The 23,391-nt window shown below is 45.2% G+C and overlaps 2 protein-coding genes and 1 long non-coding RNA gene across 23 annotated transcripts in view; 2 read left to right on the top strand and 1 right to left on the bottom strand.

Annotated features, from left to right (window-relative positions):
* Positions 1-1,689, top strand: part of BMPR1B (bone morphogenetic protein receptor type 1B) — a 261,476-nt gene extending 259,787 nt beyond the window's left edge. For 13 of the 16 annotated variants that reach the window (XM_080591065.1, XM_080591072.1, XM_080591073.1 and 10 more), the window contains 2 exons: positions 818-865; positions 1,139-1,689. In XM_080591065.1, coding sequence (XP_080447191.1) covers positions 818-865; positions 1,139-1,264 — 174 coding nt within the window. In that variant the 3' untranslated portion in view covers positions 1,265-1,689. The remainder of the gene's footprint in view (positions 1-817; positions 866-1,138) is intronic. The other 3 variants (XM_080591069.1, XM_080591068.1, XM_080591070.1) reach the window with 1 other exon arrangement.
* Positions 1,690-5,822: 4,133 nt separating this feature from the next.
* Positions 5,823-13,545, top strand: LOC308194774. Its single transcript, XR_013950856.1, has 2 exons — positions 5,823-9,126; positions 12,743-13,545. It is a non-coding gene; the product is annotated as an uncharacterized lncRNA (long non-coding RNA).
* A 1,278-nt stretch (positions 13,546-14,823) lies between these two features.
* UNC5C (unc-5 netrin receptor C) overlaps positions 14,824-23,391 on the bottom strand; it is a 250,298-nt gene continuing 241,730 nt past the window's right edge. For all 6 annotated transcript variants that reach the window (XM_080591059.1, XM_080591058.1, XM_080591057.1 and 3 more), the window contains 4 exons: positions 18,777-18,926; positions 18,283-18,447; positions 15,464-15,642; positions 14,824-15,238 (listed from right to left, as the gene is read on the bottom strand). In XM_080591059.1, the coding sequence (XP_080447185.1) occupies positions 15,073-15,238; positions 15,464-15,642; positions 18,283-18,447; positions 18,777-18,926 (660 nt within the window). In that variant the 3' untranslated portion in view covers positions 14,824-15,072. The remainder of the gene's footprint in view (positions 15,239-15,463; positions 15,643-18,282; positions 18,448-18,776; positions 18,927-23,391) is intronic.

The following is a 23,391-nucleotide window of genomic DNA, read 5'->3' as shown; positions in this document are numbered from 1 at the left end:
AATTTGGATGTGTGAGGGGTGGGAGAGAACCTGATCTCTCACCACTGAGAGTTTGTAATGAAGCAACGTTGTGCTGGAGGAACTGGAGATGAACAGTTGATATACCACAGGCAAGCCTGCCAACTGCAGTAGCAAGGCTATAGAGGGGTCATTAATCATGTTAATTGGTACAGTTTAATGCTCTAAAGTCTTCTACAGTCACAGAAGACAGCTGTCATTTGGGAATAGCAGTGTTTAGATGAATATTCTGCAGGTAAATGAAAGACTGAGGTTACACAAATTGTGGGCGATTTGGGTATGTGAGGGAAAAATAAAACAACCTCCCTGCATGACCAGAGGCTTGTGCAACGACCAGTGTGGGAGGATCTGCCCAAGAACCCATCCTCTCACTCATCACACCCATCAGAGCCTTCAGACAGGGTGGAAACACCAGAGGAAGTGTGGTTGGTATCGATTCCTAGGAAGACTTTTGTGCAGGGGCACAAAGTTATGTGTTTGATCTCCTCACACATGTACTGAGGGTTGAGGAGGCACGTTGAAGTTACTCTTCCTGGTTAATTGGTTAGTGTAACCAGTAATCCCACTTCAGGATTTCTACCAATAAGAGGCAAACGTGTTAGTGCACAAAGGCTAGTGTATGACCAAAATCTGTTTATAAAAATGTGTTTATTCTGGAATAATAATTATTATTATATTATTATAAAATTAGGTTGGTTATGTATTATTTTAATATACTATAAATTTGTATATTATTGTAGGAACAGTAAGTAAAGCTGGTCTGGCACTGCTAGTAAGTATTATCCTTAATGCCTTTCAGGGTCTGCACTGCTTCTGGGCCAGGACCCTTGTGGAAGTGGAGAACAAGGTGGACAGGATGGATAACTTTTCTTTCCCTATCGTAGCAAGGAAGTTTTCAGGCAAAGTAACTCTGCAGGGTGACAGGGTAGTCTCACGAGTGTGGTGCTGTGTGTTTGGAAGGAGGTGGTAGGCGCAGAGCAGGGACGCGTAGTTGTTCTGAAAGCCAGCATGCAAGTCTTTTTGGCTGCCATTAGAAAAGACCTCTTCTCTTTAGTTTTCCACCATTGCCACCCGCTGCAGTCTCATCTTCCATTGATTTTCCTCCTGTTTCCCTCCACAGTGCCTGCGACAGATGGGGAAGCTCATGATGGAGTGCTGGGCCCACAACCCTGCGTCCCGGCTCACGGCCCTGCGAGTCAAGAAGACGCTTGCCAAAATGTCAGAGTCGCAGGACATTAAGCTCTGATGGAGCAAAAGACAGCTCTCGTGAAGACCCACGGAAACGGACTTTCTCTTGCAGGCAGAAGTCGTGGAGAGGTACCAGCAGTCCTCACTGATAAGTACCTCGAGTGCAGTCGTATTTAAGAGCAACTGTAAGTTTGTTTGACAGCTTTTGAGGAGACTGTCCTTGGTAAAAATCAGCTGAATTTTGACATACAAGGTTGGAAGAGGCTTGTCTGTCCTTGTTTACACGGGGAAATACAGTTTTAGTAACTGGTTTAAGATTATGCATGTTGCTTTCCATGAAAGCCACTTATTATTTTATTATTATTATTGTTATTATTATTATTTTGATTGTTTAAAAAGATACTGCTTTAAATTTTATGAAAATAAAACCTTTGGTTAGAAGTAAATAAGATGTATATTGTTACATTAAAAAAAAAAAAGAAAGAAAGAAACTGTGCTGAAGATGAAAGCAAAGTGACTTTTTCATTTATGAAGAGACTCTTGCACTCCAGCATTTAAAAAAGAGAGAGGGTCTGTGCAGTTTAGGGAAGCTGCAATGCAAACCATCCTAAAAGCTGCCTTCCCACAGCCCTTCATATGTGAGTTGTTCTCCCAGTATAGATAGAGCCCAAATATTTCTCCACCATTGTAGACACGGGTTGATGAAGTCTTGTGGGTGGGTTGTCACTGAGGATATCACACTTCATTGAAGACCATCAGAATCCATGTGAACGTGGCAGGCACGGTGTGAGTTGTTTGTTTTAAGAAGCTCTTTGTGTTTCCAGGAAATCTCATGAAGGTGGTACCAGCATGATAAACAAGCGCCCTTCTTAGTTTTCTTTTCCACCCACTGCAGAATGAAACATTTGGAGTGAGTGGAAACAAGAGGAGCAAGTTTACACACTTGGCTCTGCTTACTAGACTTTTGTTAATGAGGGAAACTGCTGGTAAATGAAACTGCTGGAACATACAAACAAGTCCAGTGGGTAGGAGAAAGTTCCTTGTGAAGAACAATTATTAACTTCTTGTGTAAAAGTGAAGTATCCATGTACAACCACAGCTTGAAAAAAAAATAAAAATCCATGTTCCCTTTTTAAGGGAAAGCAAAGACCTGAAAAAAATCCCATTTATTTTGGGTCAGTCCTTTTTGCCACAAAGCACAAAAAGAGCCCCCTGGCTGCAGCAAAAGCTGGCATGGAGGAGGAGTTTGGGACTTGGGCGTGCAGCACAAGCTGGGCCCCATGCTCCTCTTGGGCTTGATGCCCTACGTCCAGCCACAGGCAGGACCTCCAGTGCTGGTGTTGGACCACCTCAAGGTGATCATCACTTCAGTGAGGGTTGTAAAGAAACACTTCGTGGCTGGTTCTGTGGGACACTGTCTCAGAATTCATCCCGAAACACCTCTTCACTCTCAGCATCACCAGGGCACCACCTGGGATGCTGTGGCAAAAGCATGTTTAAGACGATACTTTCAGGGCACCACACACTGAACATTTTGGCTGGAAGTTAAGCTGCCTTGTTATTTTGATGGCTTTCCAGCAGCCTCGAAGCCTGCACACTAGTGGCAGTCTGCACCACCAACCTGGGGCTGTGTAGTATCTCACAGCAAGAGGAGTTTTCAGAGGAGAACAGCAGGAAACAATTTTCCATCTTTCTCCATTCCTCCTTCCTGGGGCTGCAACAGCTGCTGCAATGTTAAAACTATAGAAGGGGAAATGAGAGGTAACAAGATGACAAAATATTCCCTATGAAGTATTTTCTTTGGAAAGGTCTCTGTTCTTCATCAGATTATCAAAGATGAGCTGTGTGGGATCTGCCATTTTACTCTTTATTTTCTTATTATTTCATATTTTAGCCCTCCTATGTCCTGTTTCCCTAGGTAGTGTTCAGTTTAATTTCGAAATAGGTCCTTACAAATGCTGCTTTGATTATGCTAAACCTATTTCAGAACTGAAATACTTGTCATGCTGGATTTATCCTCAGCATTTATGTAATGCTGTTTTTTTTCCTTCCCTTTTTGGACAAAACTGATGTATTTGTGGTAGGTAGGTAAATATAATTGGGGTTTAGCTTCGTAGCTCCCTGAAGGTATTTTTCTAGTTTGAAAAATTACCATTTAATACTTTCAAGCTAGTGGAGAAAAATGCGTGAAGTTCAAGAGAACCAGCAAGACCTACACGATTATAGGTGTTAAAGTTTAATCAGAGGATTTTCATTAATTAGAGTGCTTTCTTTTTTTTTTCTTTTTTGCTTTCCAGTTTCCCTATACCCAAAAATACAAAGCAACACTAAAAGAAAATCTCTGAGAATTAATAGTAAGCCAAATCCCAGCCCCAGAGGGGAAATGCTGGTTTCCACTGTCTTTAATAAACAGAATGCTTGCATTAGTGAGGGCTGAATTTGCTGCCCTCTTTGGGTGCCTTCGCTTGAAGACCTGTGGCCAAAAACGTACCTTTTTGTCTTAGTGACTTGAGTCAAAGGGTTTCCATATTAACTCATTTTACCTTTTGCCTTCATGCCCTTTGCCTTATGAAACAAACCGAGTCCCAGAGGAGCTGGGTTTTCTTTGTTCCGTCAAAGCCAATGAGAAATGCACCTATGCAAGGCTGATGGCCAGGGCTGGTCCTGCCATGGCTGGCGAGGGGGTAAAACTTGTGGAAATGGGGACATCATGCTGATTTCCTAGCAGTAAGGGGTAGGCTTCATCAATCCTACACAAGGCACCTCCAAGCCCAGTCCCTGCAGGTCACACAGCAGGATGCCTTTCTCCTGCTGCATTATGTTTCACATCTGTTTTGCTCAAATAGATTTCTTTTTAACATTTTTAATTATCATTTATTTCCCTGGAAGTGTTTTGGTGGGGGTTTTGCTGCCTGGTGATGACTCCTGCCAATGGTTTGCTAGATGTACTGCCCCTCCAAGCCCCCAGCACGTGCTGTCAGTGTGCTGTGAGAGAAAGGTCCAGGCGCTGTTTTTTCTGAACAAGTCTTATTTTTTTCAGTCCAAGAGAAAGGGATCTAAGATACTGGTTGATAGGTTACATAAAGTGTATATGTTAAGTGTTCAAGTTTATGTGTTTTTATATATATATATATAAAATATATATATATTCAGTTGGGAGTCTGGAATAACTCCAGTATGTGGATTAAGAGTAAACTATTATGGAGGATAAAGCACTAAATAAAACATAATATTTATTTATGAAAATGCATAACTGACAAATCACTGCAACGGTGCTATATAGGAAAATATATATATATATATATGAGGAGACACACATCTGAGAAAGCAGGGGTTCTGCAGTTATGTAAGTAGTGCCTGCCTATTTTCTCCCTAGACTCAAAAGGTGAGATTTCCCTCTCAAATCTCCTGCCCAGTATAATCAATGATACTGTAAAATGATATTCCTAAGGCCAGAAAATGGCCTGAGGCAAGCTTGGAAGTCATTTCTTTTAGCACGGTGACATTTGAGTTGCCGGCTGCATGGCTGACTTTATGCAACACTCCAAATGAAATTATTATGGTTTGAACGTGTCTAGTGACTACACATTAGTACATTTATTTTACCACTTCTGTAGCCTTTTAATGTCTCTTCCAGATTTTGGTAGTTTCACAGTATGTTTTGATTTGGGCTTCGAAATCAGTGGTGAAGATAACCATAGTTTCAGTGCCCACAGGTTTGGAAATCCAGTTTTCCAATGTAAATCACTGAGGGAAGTTTAGTGTCTTATTGGCATATAGTTAAGATGGCATAGGTAAGTGGGAGAAGAAGTTTAAAAAAAAAAAAAAAAAGAGGAAGAGAAATGCCATCTAGCAACTGCTATCCTTTCTCTAGCACAAAGTTATTTCTATTAAAGAAAAGGTTGATGATATATAGACTAAGAAACTACTTGGTGTTCTTTTTTGAGAACCAGTGCCTTATCAAACCTGTAAATACTGTAATTAGAAAACTTGGGGAGCAAACTGTTCTATTGTATTTGTTCAAATTGTATATGGTTGTTTTAACATTCCCCAAATAAAATTGTTTCCATCCCCCCATGAAAGAGATTGCTTTTATTTCTGTTTACTTTTCATATATTTGAAAAGCACTACCTTCGGGTTTCATTTCACTGGTTAGATTATTTTGACCATGACACATTTTATTTTTTTTATTTCTCTAAGGTTTGCCTTTTGAACAAAGAAGTAAACAGTAAGACGCTGTGTGTTTCCACTGGCATTAAAAAAAAAATAAAAAAATCACTCCTTTCACAACTCAGTGAAGAGAGAAATAGCAATTAAAATAGTGTTATCACTAATAGAGCAGTTGCTTGCATTTTGTGGCTGATTATGTAAATCTATAGAAATTTGGCATTTGAATAATATTTTTGTGAGCCCCCCCCATCCCTTCTTTCCCCTATGTATTTATGAATTATCACTACTATTTTTAATAGCACAAGAGGCACAGAAGGTAATCTGTGCACTGACTGATGCTCAATTTTCCAGCCTTGTGCTTCAGAAAAAAATAAAATAAAAAAAAAGTTGCAGCTTACATATACTGCATCAGCTGAAACATGGCAATGCTTAGTGCTTAGAGGCATTAGAGTGCATGTATCTATACATTCATATACATAGCTGTATATACATTTACTTCCTGTGCTCTCTTCTCTTCTGCACTGCCACGTTTCAGCATGTATCGTGTAGCTCAGTGTTTATGAGTGTGTATCACCTTGCCAGTTATTTTCAGAGAAGCCTGTAAACAGCATTTTTCTTGTTGAGCTGCCTTTTTCCTGTGACTGCACCTTGTCTTGTGGTGGTACAGCTGGCTATGCTGACATTACATGGTCCTTGTGATGTGTTGTGTCACCTCCATTTGTCTCTGCCTTTCTCTACCAGCTCTGCCTCTGGGTCTTGATGTTTTCTAGGTTTGGCTTTTTGGGGCAGTACTATACTGTTCTTATTTTCCCTCCTGTTTGCTAGGTGTCTGGCTATTATTTAACCTTGGGCTTAAATACTTGTATTTTCGTAGAATCACAGAATGATTTGGGTTGGAAAGAACCATAAAGATCAGCTGCTTCCAACCCCTGCCATGAGCAGGGACACCTCACACTAGGCCACGTTGCCCAAAGCCCCATCCAGCCGGGCCTTGAACACTTCCAGGGACGGGGCATCCACAGCTTCTCTGGGCAACCTGTTCCAGGGCCTCACCACCCTCAGAGTAAAGAATTTCTTCCTTATATCTAACCTAAATCTACCATTTTTTAGTTTAAAACCATTCCCCCTTGTGCTATCCCTCCACATATATCCCTGACAGAGTCCCTCCCCAGCTTTCCTGTAGGCCCCATTTAGGTACTGCAAAGCCTCCCCAGAGCCTTCTCTTCTCCAGGCTGAACAACTCCAGCTCCCTCAGCCTTTCTTCATAGGAGAGGTGCTTCAGGTCTCTGATCATCCTCGTGGCCCTCCTCTGGACTCGCTCTAATGCATCCATGTCCTTCTTGTGCTGGGGGCCCAGGGCTGAACGCAGCTCTCTGGGAGGCTCTGAGTAGAGCAGGAAAATCACCTCGCTCGCCCTGCAGGCCACACTTCTTTTGATACAGCCCAGGATATGATCGGCTTTCTGGGCTAAGTGCACATTGCCAGCTCATGTTGAGCTTCTCATCAACCTTCACCCTCAGGTCCTTCTCCTCAGGGCTGTTCTCAATCCATTCTCCACCCAGCCTGTACCTGTGCTTAAATCTTCTTCAGCTGCAGGTGTTGCTGGGACTGTCCTGCTTTCATTCATGGTTGACAGAGTCATGCTACTGTCCCCAGCCAAAACTGGAGCTCAGCTTCCTTGTGCCTTTTGCTACATGGGAAGGAGATTTGCAGTCCCACCTTCAAATACAGAAACATCAAGAACAGGCCTTCCAGGAGTCTCAAGAAAAATACCAAGAGATGAGGTACCTCGAGAAAAAAATCCCTCTAGATAAGGAAGAAACTGCTTGGACAGGGCAGAGACTGCAAGCTGCAGCAGATACAATCTGCAGGGATGTCAAAAACCGCAGGAAAATTCAAGCTCAGTAGTACACACAGACAGGACAGGAATAGTGGGATGAAAGGAAAGGAGCTTGTCTTCTGTAAAAGCTAAACATGCAAAGGGAAATCTGGAAATCTGTCAGACACCATGAAATACACAGGCAGTGACTGGTATCCAAAGCAGGCATCTTCATTTCACAGACATAAACCCTGCCTGCAGCTCAGCTTTCTTTAGCCAAAATTACCACAGAAGTTATTCCCCGTGCCCCTTAGGCTACAGATCCTCCTTTTGTGTCATGGCCGCACGTCCTGTCATATGTAATCTACCACTTCCTGTGACAGAGAGGATAATCACAAGATTGAAAGAGAAGGGTGAACAGTTCTCCTTCCACGCTGCCAAAAGTCCAGTGGCTTTTGGACAGAGTAAACACGTCACTGGAGCCTGTGCTGTCCTCGGTGTGCCTCAGCAGTGCCCAGTGTTTTGCCTGCAGTCAGTGTTAGGCCTTGGCCTGTAACAGGCCGGTCCTGCCAGGCCCCAGCTCCAGCCCCGATCGCTGCAAGGGAAACCAGGCGAGCCAGGGCTGCACCCAGCCTCCCGCAGAGAGTTACTGCAGGCTACGTGCAAACAAACTGCAGGAGCCAGCGGGCGGATTGCCCACATCCCACTTGTGGCAGAGAAGCCGGGGAAACGGAGAAGCCATCCCCCACTGGCGGCCTTGTGGTGACAGGCTTCGCTGAGGTCTGCTCAACAGCCCAGTGCTGTCCCACACAGGCAGAGCAGCCCAAGCACTTGCCACTTGGCCACCACTGGAGATCATATTAGCAATGTCTATAGGAAGAAAGATGAATAAAGACACCTTAAACCCCAGGAAAAGCTTTCTGTAATCCACGCACAAGGGTGCCTGGTTATTTTAAAGGTGTGGCTTATTCCAGCTGGTCTTCAGGGCCTGGCTCATATGCTGATTGACAATTTCCCAGCTTTTTGGGTTGTTGGCTGTGTTTTGCTTTTGCACATAGGCCGCTATATTACCCCTGTTGTGGGCAAGGTGAGCTCCTCAACCCATGGCTTACCCATCGCCGAGGGGCTGGTGGCAAGAGAGGACCATTTCCCCACTGCCACCCCATGAAGGAGCAGCCACGTGGCTATGCTAGGGATTGTCTCTTACAAATTTATACAGTTTAATACTGAGCACAGCATGTCTAAAAACTGGTGAGAAACAACCATCTCTGATAGTAGGGGATGGGTGCGAGAAGGATGAAAATCAGTATTTGGCCATTATAACCATCTAACTTGGACATGAGCAGGTGTCCACTAGACAGAGGCACCCACACTGGTTTTAGTTTGCCTCCTGGGCTGCTGCCTTCGTACTGGGCTTCTCCCGTCCATAACCGAAGGGCTGGAGGTGGGGAGGGCAATGTTGGGCTCACCAGGCAGCCAGCTCAGCACCTGAGGATGTGTTTTCCTGTCTGTTGCTTTTCTCCACCTTTGACTGTGGCAATGAAATGAAAACCCCAAGAACATTGCCTGGGGTGGTTGATCCCTGGGTCTTAGTCTGTTTTCCATGGGAAGATTGGCTTGAGTTGAGAGCTGCTGTCCTGAACAGCATGTTACAAGATAGACTGCATCACAAAGACATTTTATGCACAGAAGCATTTCTTTTGAGCAGATTTTTTTTTTTTTTAAAGAAACTAAATAAAAGGCTCCTCATTCCTTCCAAGCTTCCAGGAACTAAACAATTGAACACAAGGTAGTGGTGTATTTTTTTTCCAGTTGCTTATAAATATAATTTATTACCTGTTTAAAAATTCTTTCTTACACTTTGTACATGTCAGGCTGACAGAATAAATGCAGGCATTTACAAACAGAGGGAAGGAGAAAAAGGGAGGGGGGTAAGAGGCACACTCAGAACTAGTAAACCACACCTCCACTGTACAGCAATACAAATAATGCAATGGCTAGCACTTATCTGGTAGTAAGTCTTTAGAAAAGGAGTTGCATAGAAGATACAGCAATAGGGAAATCAAAACCAAAATAGTTCTCCATGTCTGAGTAGCAAAGAAAACAAATCCCACAAACCCTGGCAGAGCTGCAAAGCTGAGACACGTGAACAGGAGGGAGAAACATAATACATCTCGGCCTGGCTCGCACAGGCTTGTTATTTCTTATGGGCCCTCCTTCCATGCTTTAGAAAGGTACTAAAAGTACAGTCTTTGTACTCTTCAACATTAACAGACAGAACATATGTTAGCAAACGAGTTGACCACACAGGTGTACTGAAATGTTAATGCCATAACTTCTCAACTGCGTTACGCACCCTGCTTAGATGTAGGGTATGGACTCTTTGGGGGTGTTTTTTTCCAAGGTGACTTGCAAGCTAAATGGGAGAAGACTGTTTTGCTCCTCATTCTTTCTAATTTTGTTTACTTTCCAGACTGATTTTGCTTTTTATTCCTATTGTTTAAGCTCTCAAAATTTACTGGCAAGCTGTAGCAAGAGCCAGCTGGCAGCAACCAAAGAGGCCGTGCAAGCTTTTCTCATCTATGGGCTATTGTCCCACCAGCTGCAAGCCAGCAGCTGGAGACCAACGCGCGAGCCCTCAGAGAAGCACCTCACCGCTGTGGGATGTCCCTGCATGACTACACGTGACATCCTGCTTCTTCACGGCCTTCCAGAAGCTACTTGCCTGCCATGGCTACAGGATGCTCTTGGAGAAAAGGCCTTGGGTACAGTGCACACAACAATTAGTTTCTTTGTAAACAGCCGAGGGGACTAAACCACTATTAAATACATTTAACCAGCATCACGGAAAATGTGAAATACCTATTCAGTGATAGAGGTTAGTGGAAACTCTGAATTATCATTGCTTTTTTGTACAGTCGGAACTTATCAAAGGACTTCCAGGTAAAGGTATTTTTCAGATTTCAGGGAACAGGTGCCAAGCTTAAAGGACAAGTAAGTAAATAAACTGCATGATCCTCTTTCAAGCAAGGAGCTTGACCTACCAAACTTGAGAGCTCATTTCTGTGGCTTTGGTTCAAATCCAACTCTATTTCTTTGCCAGTTTTCACACTGTTGGCTCTTACAGCACTGCCTAAATGACTTTGCAGTGATGATACCGCACTGAATTTTCACCTTCACAAGAAAAGGTTGTTCATAAGAGGATGCCCACGACTCACATCAGAGCTAAAAGCCTCCAGCAGTAGGTGTCCTTTATTTTCTCTTCTCTCTGTATGTATATATATTATACACATACACAAACTTTGCATTTCTCTGAGAATCCCACGACAAAGAATGTCAAAGATACATGCTTCAGCATTTAAAAACCTGCAATGCAGCTAAATTTATGAACTCAAGCTTTAACACACAAGCTAGGAATGGATTGTGGTGGTGACGCCAAAGTCAATACCTCATTGGAGCCCTTGTGGGAGAAGGGCCAAAGGTTTGGTTTTCATCTCTGCACCACCTGATATTAAGCAAGCCAGCCTGCAAACAATTAGTCACTCTGGGGCCAGATAAGAGCCAGAGTGATACTTGAAAAGACTTCTGAACAGTTGACAACAGTAAGATAGTTGACAAAGTGCCCTGGCCACGGGAGCAAAAAAAATCAACGGTATCATCTTGTGTAAAATTAACCTCAGGGCTGTGGTACCTACTTGGCTAGAGCATACAATGGTCTAAAGGCCCTCCCCCTGCCCCCCCCCCCCACCCCCCCCCAATTACTGCCCCATTCCACCCCACCCCCCAAAACAAGAAGAAAAGGAGAACCCAAAAGAAACTATTTTAGGTAGCAATACGAGACATTAGGACACTGTCCACAATGACGGGCTTACAGCATGTAAATACATTTATTCTATATGTAAGCAACAGAAATAGCAAGAAACCCAAGTAACAGACATGTTTTGCTCTGTGCGCATCCCAGACTCCAACATGTCTCATGAGTGTCTGCATTTCTGTCAGCGATTCAGAAAAGTCTTAGTCTCCCATGGAAGCAAATCTTGACACAAGAGACCCTCACTGCCTCAAAACTTTCAGGAGTCATTAAAACAATACTTAGATCTTGCACTGTTTGGTGTGATACAATGGATTGGCTGTGTCAGTTTTGTTTTTTTTTTTAAACAAAACAAAACAAAAAAAAAACAAACCCAAACTTACCCTATACACTGACAGCCACTTTTACAAGAACACAACACAAGAAGAACTGAAGAAAATCAGGTGAAAAGGACTGCCTCCAATAGTGTTTCTAACTCAGAAATCAAAGGTTTTCCTTGAAGTCAGTAGATATTTTATATATATTTATATAATATATATATATTATTTATATCACTAGCAATCAACATGTAACGAAGAGATGGTGTGAAGAGCAGCAAAACTGCTACAGCACGCAACCGAGGGTGGACAACCAAAAGGATAAGCACTTAAAAAAGTAGCGACAACCGGAGGATAAGAAGCCTGCAGTCATTTTCTAAACCAAACGCGCTCACCTGACACGGAAAACATTACAATAACTCGCAGGAGCTGGTCCTGCCTGCCAAACCGATGGGCCGTTTGGAAGAGCCGTCCCAGGGGAAGCCCTTCTTGCCGGGACGATGTTTCTCTGGCCAACGAAGCCGTCGTGGTCGCGATCGGGCGCTGCCCCACGAGATGGCAGTGTGTCCACGCACTTCAGGCAGAGGGACCACCAAAATGCCTCGCCAGCACGGCTGGCTGGCCCTGCTCCCCTCTCTCCTGGCTTGGGGGGACACCAGGGGGTCCAGAGCCCCGTCCCAAAGCCCTCTCCCCAGCTGCGTGCCCTGCCACGAGGCTTGGCCTCGGAAGAAATTGAAAAAGAAGAAGAATGAGTGCGGGGAGCTTTAGCTGGGGAGGGAGCTCGTGCGAGCAGCGATGGCAGAGCTGCTGCGATGAGATGTGGATCTGCGGAGGAACCGAGGGGCAGCTTGCGTGGTCCCTGCAAAGGCTGACGGAGCAGCGGAGGGAGAAACTGTCCTGGGACATAAGCAGGCAAGGAAAGGTTTCTGAGCAGGCAGGATGGAAGAAGACCAGCTCCATCTCCCCATGATGTCCCCCACTGCCATTCCCTGTGGATACTCCTCCCTCCATATAAATCCCTTTTAGAGCAACAGAACGATAATGCCCCAGGTTCAGAATATTTTAAGAATATTAATCATCAATTTCCCTTGAAGAGTGCATTGGGGGTGGGATAGGTCAGATAGCTGGCAAAAGGAGCATCGTCTTGAAGTGATGCAGATAGCTACGGGACACTTCTCTGCAAGGCCCCAGGGAGAAGGGCGCACACGTTTCCCACCTAGCAAAATAACACAGTGTACACAGGGAGTACAAGTGATCCTGGACGCCGGATAACAGACTGAGATGAAAAGGGGAAGGAGCTGAAAGTTAAGATCATGCACCTGCCTTGGAAGAGGAGTCACACGGGAAGAATGCACAGGAACGGTGAAGAAGCACGCACTAGATACAAGTAGTTACACCTGAATAGGGCACAGGAGGGAGAAAAGCTAAGACCTGGAGCTATATTATAGCTCCAAGATGGGTAAAAAGCTGCAGGAAAAGGGCAGAGCTGGAAGCCCCAGTCGAAGCCTCCTGAAGTTGAAAGCAAGATTTCCATTAGCATTGCAGAGTGCTGCATAAGCTGCCCAAGGTGAAAAACAAAATGGATGTTTGTGGAAAGGATGCCCTTGGCATCTCCGTGTTCACAGAAGGAGGGGATTACACAGGCTAAATGTGCAACTTTCAACTGATGTGGAAAGTTAAAATTTATGTCCTCTGGTCCCTGGATTTGACTGGAAGTCTGGTTTGCTAGCTGCTGGGTAACTGCTGAGAAAAAGAGTGCTTTGTGAACACTGCCCAGTGTGTAATGAAAGCACCGCTGGTGTCAGGGAGCTGAGAAATTAAAAACAAAACATCCCAAGCCTATGGAAATGTCAAACGGGAAAAAGGTCAGATGAAATTTTCCTTTCATTTTGACCAATGACATTTTCAAAGTTACCTTTAAAGGCGCAGTTTTGAAAGCCTTGGGAAAAGCAAACAAACAGACACACAAAAAAAATGACAAAAATAAATAAATCCAACAACAAAAACCAGCAGCTCAGGTCTGAGGAAGAACATGAAGTGGGAACACGTGTGGAGCGGATGGGCTGGGGAAGAAAGTGGGCAGAGGACAACCAGGGCTGGCAGTAAAAGCACTGCGATGCGATGCGCTGTGCTGTACTAAGTAGTTAGTCTTTTCACGGAGCAGAAAATGAAATATATTTGCAGTGACAACTGATTGAAACAATAGGTAGCTCCTTTTGCCAAGCTCCCGTATCACCTGTTTGCGGTGGCCAGGAGGGATGTGGCAGAGGGACAAACGCTCCTGGTGGGATAATACAGAAGACATACGGAGGCCACACTGAGCACACAAATCGGGTGGTCAGCATCAGCACCTCCATATGTTGCAGGCCTTCGTCTGTACTGGTGGGCTCTGTGTATTTGGACTGGGAGGATGGATGGGGCCAAGCAAGACATCACAGCCATTTAGGGCCAGGACTGCTCCCAGGACAGCAGATCGGGGTGGTGCCAAATGTCCTAGCTGGCTGCAGAGAGGGGGGCAGGGCTAGAGCCTTTGCAGGCACAGCTCAGTGACTTCAGTGAAGCATCACCAGTTTGCACCACCTTTGCGGCAGGCATTGAGCACAGCAAGGACAACACGGGGTGAGCAACCCTTGTGGGCCGGCAGAGGACTTTGGAGGATGGCTGGAGAAAGGAAGGACAGCCGGCATACAGAGGTCTTCTAGCATCTTAGAAGACCATCAAGAAGGGGAAAACAGGCTCAACAAAAATGGGAACAACTCATCCTGCTGCTGACAGAACTACAAATAAAGTAATAATGATAATAATAATAATCATTATAATCCTTGCACTAGATACTAATTAGTAAATAATTATCATAGCAAATCCTCTTTTTTATTTTTTTTTCTGGGTTTCTTTCCCCCCCCAACCCCCCAACTACTCGGAATTGCATATCTGGCCCCACCATATCACAAAGGGATAGAAAGGGTCTGGTTACACTTTGAATTGAGAAAAATTGACTCCTATCCTACAGTCCCCACTGCCCTACAGCCATTTTCCACAAAAGCTCGGTGGGGCTCCCTCGGGGAAGGATGGGAACGGTACATGTGTTCCTGCTTAGCACCCAGAGTACCTGCTTTCCAGATGCACACCTCTTAAACACAGATTTTTTTTTCTTTTTTTTTTTTTTTTTTACAGGTAGGTCTAGGAAACAGAATAATGACAGGAGGATCATTGTGAGACAATCGATGCGTGGAATTGTAGCCAAAATCTGAATTCACCAGAAACCAATAATCTGAAATAGCCACAACCAACTGTCCACAGCCTTGTCTAGAATGGCTTTAAACAAAAAATATAAAGAGCCATGGACAGTCTCCTTACCCCTGTCCAGAATTTGATGTAAACAACATCCATAGAAACTGGGATTGTTAAGAAAGTTTATCCATATATCTGGATAGCAATAAAAAGCGTTTCCTAGGAAACTGTAAAATCCTGTACCAAGCAGTGTACAGCCAAGCCAAGAGGAACATTAGGTTGATTTATATTTTCAAGGTACAACTTTGCATGATTTCTCTTAGATCCTGTGATAATGTACAAGGAGAGCACATGTGAAGGTCAGGGCTGTATATTTTTTTCTGTTTGTTTGCTTGCTTTCTTCTCTGAAATGTCTCTTGTGTAACTCATCGGTCTGGGTTTTCATTTCAATTTTCGTTTGCAATAACAGGGCTTTACCGCTCCCTGTGTCTGTCCTTCCTGTTCACGCCAAGGCTGCATCAGTAATTTCCTTCTGCTGCCAAAGAAACCACGGTTTCGTGTCTTCCCATTTCTTCCAGAACTGCTGCCAGCATGCTCAGGTTGCCGTCGGGGAAATTCTGGGCTTCCCAGAGATCCAGGATCACCCCGGTGGGACTCGATTTCGTAGCAAAATAATTTAGGTACCTGCAACAGGCCAAAAGGAGACTTGTTTTTATTTTTTTCAGCTGCATGAATTTATACCCAGATTCGTCCAGGTTCAGACCATCCCCAGCACTGTCAAGGTGCTCATCCCTTGTCTGATCGCTCTGACCAGCCTGTAGGTACATCTGCTGTCGCTCAGCTCAGCAGGGCATTTCTGGGGCCCCTCTGGCACACACCTCCGAGGGAGTTTAGCTTGACCCTGCTCACCTGTCCAGTTTCAGCTTGTGGGCCAGCATCCTCCAGTCGTGGCCCCTGGTCTGGGGCGCATCCAGGCTGCTGCAGAGCTTCTGCCGGATCGGGAGGGGGATGCTGAATGCGTTGGGGCCAACTATTGTGGTGATGGTGCCTGCTGAGTCCATGACGGGGTAATCGATGCCCGTTGGCTCCTGAGGGTGGAAAGAAGGAAAAAAAACCACAACAACACCAAAACAACAACACCAAAAAACAACAACATCAAAACAAAACAAAAATAACAAAAAACCTCCGGCAGTTTTGCTGCTGAATGCAAAAACGATCACAGAAGTGTCTCCCCTAAGACTCATTGCTTTTACTTGCGTTAGAGGGGCAGCAGCGTTCTGTCAGTCAAGCATCTATGTTAGCAGAAAAAGAGAAATATTTATAGTCAGCTTTGGGTAGACAGCAGATTTTTATTCTATTTTAATTTTTGAGGGCAAAGATTACTGTAGCTAGACAGCATTGTGCCTGGCTTAATTAATCACTTTCTGGAAATAAAGATCAAGCACTTTGACACATTTCAGAGCAAATTACTACTACCAGGGCAGAACTGAACTTTCCTGGCTAGGGTGAAAAAATAATCTCTCAGAGGTCAACGAGAGCTGGTTAATTATTTGGGGCAGAAGCCTGGAAAAAGAGGCAGGAGTGACTTGTTCTCCTTCCACAGCTCCTATTTATGTTTTCAATTTCTCTCATTTGCAGTGCGACCAGCCTGAGGTGATGCTGGCAGAAACAGGGGAAGCAGCTTTGTCCCTGCCTCTGCTGAAGGGAAGCAAAATACTCGTCCTTAAATGTCAATTTGTTTGTTCCTCCTTGAGCTGTCTGGCTGTTTCGTGTCAAACTGGCTTCTGGGAAGGCACCATAAAACCTGAAACTGTCTCGAAATCAGGCAATGCCCTGCCTTGCAAGCTGGCCTGGCCAGCCCCACCATTTCAGGCCATGAGCTGTCCTCCTCCTCCTCCTCCTCCAGCAGTAGGGGCTGCCCAGGAGCTGGCAAAAGGACACAGATGCCACCACAGATGCCTCTAGGTTCACCTGTGCTGGTGGGTCAGTGGCTGCAGCTACAGGGTGGTGGATGTTAGCATCACAGACAGTCCACCTTCCCTTTTTATTCCTGCCCACGGCACGCAATTGACACATTGAGATACTGTGGTGGTGACCTAGGCACCAGAAGAAACTGTGAGGAGCCACAGTTAAGTTTCCTAATGCTTTGCTTTTCCAGGTGATTTCTGCCATCAAACAAGCTGAGATTTTGTGGCTTTATTATTATTATTATTATTAATTATTTTTGGTAGAAGTTGACCCAGTCCTGCTTACTAGCCCTTAGCAGCCCAAGGTCCTCCTTTGGGCTTGGGAATGTCAGTTGGTGTCAATCACAAGGAGCAATTTTGCAATGGGCAGCCTTGATAACAGCGGTATTATTCCCTCCCTCTATTCATCCCTGATAGATGCGATCACAGCACAAGACAAGAATATTATCCCGTTTCCCCTGAATCTATTACCAGGCCCTATTACACAGAAGCAGCTGAAGATGATTATAGTCTGTATTTGCATTTCATTAAAGTTACTCTCAGTTCTTTCTCTTCTCCGTTAGGTTAAATTAGAGATTACCTCAATGCAGCACTTATTACAATAATTGTTTATGATACTTGTTTTACCATCTGTCTTTAATGCTGTGTTGTCCCCAGCTGAATATGTAGCTTTACACCCAATAACCAAGCAGATGTTATGGGTAATGACACACACCGCTGGGGCCCTACGCCACCAGTAACTTTTGTCTGTCACCTCCCAGCCCTTCCCAAGTCAGTAGCCACTGAGGTACTGGTGCCGCAGGATGAACTACTCCAGCTGGGTGGTAAGGATGCCTCCAAGTATGCCTCCTCTGCTATCTACCTAGCGACTCATTTTCAAAGGGATTTGGAGACACAGATGAAAATAAATTAGGAAGGGAAATAGTAAACAGAAGTGATAAAAGATGAGGATGTGATCTAGGTTTGCTGTGGGAGGTGGTTTAAATTCCCAAATGCATTTTGCCTAACACTAAATCTTTATAAAGAGAAGGGAGCAGCCTTCGAGCAGGGTGAATGAGCTTTTGGGACCTGGGGCAGTTTATAATGCAATTCTATTCTGTTTCTCTGTGTTGGCCCAGTAGCAGCTAAGGGATGACAGTGACCTCAAAATCAAGGCAGCACCCAGGAGGTACCTGGCACAAAAGCCACCAGCATATCCACTGAAGTCGATGCTGCTTCACACCTGAATGCATCACTATTTCTCATCTCTAAGCTCTGCTGCCCCAAGGAGCTAAAATTTTTCAGCTATGGCAAAGATGCTCCAAAACTTATGATCATTTTTCTACTGGAAAATGTCAGCCAGCAAAAGAAGAACTGTCAAAGATAATAGCCATGATTTGTAGCAGTAGCAAAGTCTGAGGGGAAAAGTCTGTTGCAAGTAGACCATCTGGTATTCCCTGTCCGGGAGCCAGGACCACACAGTGCTTTGTGAGAGGCATTAGGGAGTGGTAGGCAAAGAGCTCCTCCACGCAGACACGGAAAGGGGGTACTAGCAGGGAGACCATCACTGCCTCCCTCCTTGAGGGGAGGTGCTCCATGCCAGGTGAGAGGATACAGAGAGAAACTAAGGGAAAACGCAAGAGGAGATATAAAGCGAAGGCTTAATCCACCCCTTCTGTTCGTCTCAGCAGTTGGGAAGAAAATGGGAAGTACAAACCAGGTAGCAATGGGAAGGGCTATACACCCTTAGCCCTCCCGTGTTTACACACTGATGTCTCTTACCTCTGACACGGAGCAGTTCAGCTGGAAGATCTGCCCTTCTCCTTCGACTTGCCGCACGCAGAGTTTGCAGACCAGCTCCAGGGTGTTGAGGCTGAACCTTTCCAGAGTGAAGGTGCAGTGCAGGTTCCTCTGGCACCCGCTCCAGATGTGGTAAAAAGAAATCTCCTGCAGGAGAAAAGCAGGAGAAGAAAAAAAAAAAAAAAGTAAAAAAAAAAAGTCAAGGAGGCTTTTTTTTTTTTTAAAGTATCAGTCATTTTCCACAATCCCTTTTCAGTCGAGGATTGGCTCAGCTCCCACATGGCCTTGAGAAGAGGGGAGTGGGGCACCTCGCAGGACCAGAGCACAGATGCTGTATGACTGGAGATGGTCAGCTCCATGCTACTGGCACTGCAGATGCTCCGGGAAAAAAATGTCCACACTTACTGTTTTTTAAACCATATGTCACTGTATTTCTTTAAGCCTCTCCACTAGGATGCAACGTTTGTGATGCTCACCTGGTATTTAGCCAGCAGTTTGCTCTTCCAGAGAGAGTGGGCAATGTCATGAATGGACAAGCGGAGGTTGTGGGTGCTTCCCTTAAAATGCAAAGTTTTGGGTTCCTCCAAAAGCTGCCCACCCATCTGCCGCTCGAGCTGGAGGACCTCCTGCAGGACGGCAATAACAAGAAGAAAAGTGGTCAGGTTGTGTCAAGACAACATTAAGCCATCAACACTGGTCTGCTGATTCCTCAAGTCTGACTGCTGTGCATGCTGTAACTTGTATGCTAGATAAAACATGCACGGATGCCGCATGGCGTTACATTTCCCTGTGACTTGCACTAGTGGATCTAAGGATAATCTCCTTGTCCTCATCACACAAGAGCAGCCCAGGAGGGATACAGGCAGCCTTGTCTCCTTTCGGAGACACACCGTTACCTGTCATGTCCAAGGCACAGCAATCTTAACAGCATGTGATTATACTGAATGCAAAGATTTTGGATATGGAGATATATCCATCTTCTCCATTGCTCACCAAACTGGACATCTAAAGCATCTTTACTATTTTGCTTCAGGAAGTTCTTATTTGCATAGATCCTGCTGATATGGGACCTGTGGATGCTGCTGGTCCGGCATCTGGCAGCCTCCTGGCAAGCTGCTCTGTGACAGATCCGTACAGACGCCTACTCCGAGACTAACCATTGAGCAGGATGGAATCAAAACAAGAGCAAGACACAATGACATAGCATTTTGTACATACAAATACATAGGTTAAGGGTTACTGAGATATTGATTGTGTAATTAAAACCTACTAAGCCAAGAGCCTGGTCATTTTCTGCAGCTAAAAATAAAGACATGCCTCTAACTAATGAGACCACAGTGGACCGTTGTCTACAGAGAAACAGCCTAATTGTAATCCACATGGAAGGAGCCAGTACAAAGGCACCTACATGAGCTTCATTAGAAACAAACACTGCCAAACTCAGTCATATTTAATTACGAGAGCCAGCCAAACAAGCAGTCTCACACAGCCAAAGCCAATCACATACAGAGTGAACACATGCAAGGAGTGCAGGGGCACACAAAACCGGGATGCTAGCCCAGGCTAACTAAAGGAGCCTCTGATTTAGCTAGGGGTGAAACAAGCTACTCTTGATCATGTTTGGCATCTAGTTAGCATAACAGAAAAGCCTATGTCCCCAGTGAGCCCAGTACCTGAGAGATCCCAAAGCTAAAACGATGTTTGCTTATCAGCCATTAGAGGCAAAGAGAGAGAATCAGGAAACCTTTTAGATTAAGGTTACGCCAATGAGTCAGTTCTAGTGCCCCCTAATTACCTCGTCAAGACGTCTAAAGAGCAATCGATAGCAATTATCTGATTACTGTAGATCTTCATTATGTCCAAATTACCTCCCTGGAATGACCAGAAGGCTGGCGGCACTGTGTGCGCTAATTGCCGGCTCCCGCTCTCCACCCACGGCCAGCCTCGGGGCTGCGCTGCCGTGGGGACAAATATCTCAGCATCGCAGATCCGGGTGCCTGGTGTCAATATCCTATCATCAGTAGCCACTCTGGTTCACTGTAACCTCTCCAACTGGAAGCCCACGCTTCTCCCATGCTGCTCAGCTAATTAATTCAGGATTAATTTGTAGCCACCATCACCCTTAAGACCTGCTGGGGTGAGCTTGAGCCATACGGCGTTTTATTTAGAGCAGTGCTCATCCTCTTGGCTGGCACCTCCATTTCCCTCATGAGCCGAAAGCTGACCTAAGCATCACTCATCCCATGCTGTGGTGGCTCCTGCCACCCTTCCCATCGCCTCTTGCCTCCCCCGCGAGCCAGGACTTGTGTCCTATGCTCTTCCCAGGAGAGAGAACTGCACAAGACATTGCTCCCTCAACCGCAGCATTGACACAGCCACGGCCTGTATTTGGAAATAGCTTCCTCATTAACTGAGTACAAGCATGCAACAAAAAAAGGCACCTTTGTTAGAGGGACAAATATGCATTAAATAACTGAGAGAAGATGACGTGTCTGTTATGATTTTTTTTTTTTTTGAGAACTGTTACCGCACAGCATGAAGCAGGCTGGGGGAAGCCACCCTGCTACAGCCTAAATAATTCACTTACCCCTGGTACACCTGGCTGCTCAGCCACCACACCCAGCTCAGACACCTCAATCTCAAAGCCATACGCGAATAAATAGATGGGAATAAATCAGCAGGATTTCTTTGTGGCTATGATATTATTAACTTGTTTACAACAAACTAGTTAGAGCATCCCCCTTTAAGTGCCTTAAAAAAGAGGCTAGTGCTTTGGGACATCACCACCCTCACTCTTCCCCAAAAAGCCCTTTTGTGAGCATCCCATCTGGGCATCACAGTCTATGGCCTGGGTCTCCACAGGGCCACAGTGCTGGCGCTGTCCAGCTTCCCAACCCCAGCAAACCAACCAAGTTTATCCCACAATAACCCAGCCATTATTTACACTGAGTCTTTGCACTTCCCAGCTGCACCATGAGCCCCGGTGGCTCAGCAGTGAACTGTTACTCTGCACAATCAGAGGGTAAAGCCTGCGGAATAAATGCTGTGTTTTATATACAGCAACTGCTTGTCTTTCTTGGGTGGCTGCTAGGACCCATTCAGCATATGGCACACTCACTCCTAGCTGTAAATAACAACAGAATGCATTCAGTTGCCTATTAGAATAAATACATAATGATAAGCAACATCTCACACTGCTTCTCGTTCCCTGGCCTTGCCTTGCCCAGGGCAGCCCCATTTGCACACCTTGCCCTCCATGGCCAGCAGCTTGCCTGGTGCGGGCAGCTTTCTCACCTGTTAAGCCTGGTAGACAGCTAAAAACATCACACCCTACAGGCTGCTGTGAAGAAAATGAACCTCATCCCAGCCAAAACCATCAGCATGCTCAACCCTTTCACCTAGAACTGGCTTACTAGATTTGGTTTTAACTTTCACCTTCCCCAAACTTTTTATTTCCAGAAAAATGTAAGTTATAGCTTCAAAGCACTTTATGGCCAGCAAGTAGAATCATAGAATCACAGAATAGTTTGGGTTGGAAGGGACCTTAAAGACCATCCAGTTCCAACCCCTCTGCCATAGGCAGGGACACCTCCCACCAGCCCAGGTTGCCCAAGGCCCCATCCAGCCTGGTCTTGAACAGCTCCAGGGACGGGGCATCCACAGCTTCTCTGGGCAGCCTGTTTGACTGCCTCACCACTCTCAGAGTAAAGAATTTCTTCCTTGTATCTAATTTAAATCTCCTCTCTATACAGTTTAAAGACATTCCCCCTTGTCCTATCCCCCCACCCCCTGACAAAGAGTCCCTCCCCAGCTCTCCTGTAGGCCCCCTTTAGGTACTGGAAAACCACTGTAAGGTCTCCCCAGAGACTTCTCTTCTCCAGGCTGAACGACCCCAGCTCCCTCAGCCTCTCTTCACAGCAGAGGTGCTCCGGCCCTTTGAAGTACTTGTGTTTGTTCTGCAAACCCCAGCTATCTTGGTCTTGAACCCAGTGTACAGCAGCTTGTGTGTGCGGCCATCCAGTCTTGGGGTGAAAGCGCCAAGAGGAACAGAATTAAAAAGAAGTGATAGGTTCCAGCATGGAAGTGGCCACTCGACTTTGCTCAGTGACTCTTTCCTCCCCAAATTACAAGCTCACTTAACCTGCAGCTGAAGCCCAAGAATTGGCCAGCTCCTTTCCCAGACGTTCAATGCAGCTTCTCAAGTGAAAGATGGTTTTCAGTTATGTTACTCAGCGCCTCTCCTGATCCCTTCTGCTCTCTGAATTGGATTAACGTTACCCTGCAATGTTCCCTGCAGTCTATTAGAAACAAGCCAACAACTCTTGAGTAACACCTAATCCAATTGGCCCAGCTCTGACTGCAATCGCTATCTGTTCAAGGCTCTGCCAAATCACTTATTATTCCCTCAGGCTGGATGGACCCCTGGAAAATCATATTACACAGCACAGGGCCCAAAGAGCACAGCCATAAAGCCCTCATGACTTTCGAAGCATTTCCACTTGATCGGTACAAAAGATCCTTTCCACTTTTGGGGACGAAAATTTCTTATTTATAGAGAAAATGCTCCTAGTGTCCCTCCAACAAAGAGCAGGCAGGGCCTTGGCATTGGGCTGTATTTGGGGTGAAAAGGGACGGTGGCATTTGCAGTGATGGAGGCCGGTGCACTGAAAAACAAGAACATCTCCCCAGCAGCCTGTGGGGGCTTATGTCTGGTCAGTTCCCACACGGCGCTGATATGACAAACTCGTGCATGGCACAAGGATGGCTCTGCTTAGAGTGAGCTTGTTTTGCTGCACAGAAACATTTGGGAAGTCACACTGGCTATGCTTAAAGGAAAAAAAAAAAAACAAACACCTTTTAATAACCTCCAATCTTACACGTACAGTTGGAGCTACATATTTTATGAGTGCATCTATTATAGATACCATCTGTATAAATACACATTTATAAAGAGAAATAGCAAGTATGTTTATCTATCTGCTCATCTGTATGTGAGGGAGTACGTGCGTGTGTGTGTGAGAACGCTAGAATTATGCAATGAGGGTAAGGTGTACAGTTACAGAAAGCAACAGCTTCGATTTATTTTAGTGG

This window comes from Anser brachyrhynchus, assembly GCF_964034855.1.
Source record: "Anser brachyrhynchus genome assembly, chromosome: 4".
Taxonomy (NCBI): Eukaryota; Metazoa; Chordata; class Aves; order Anseriformes; family Anatidae; genus Anser; species Anser brachyrhynchus.
This window is presented reverse-complemented; position numbering and strand designations above follow the sequence as displayed.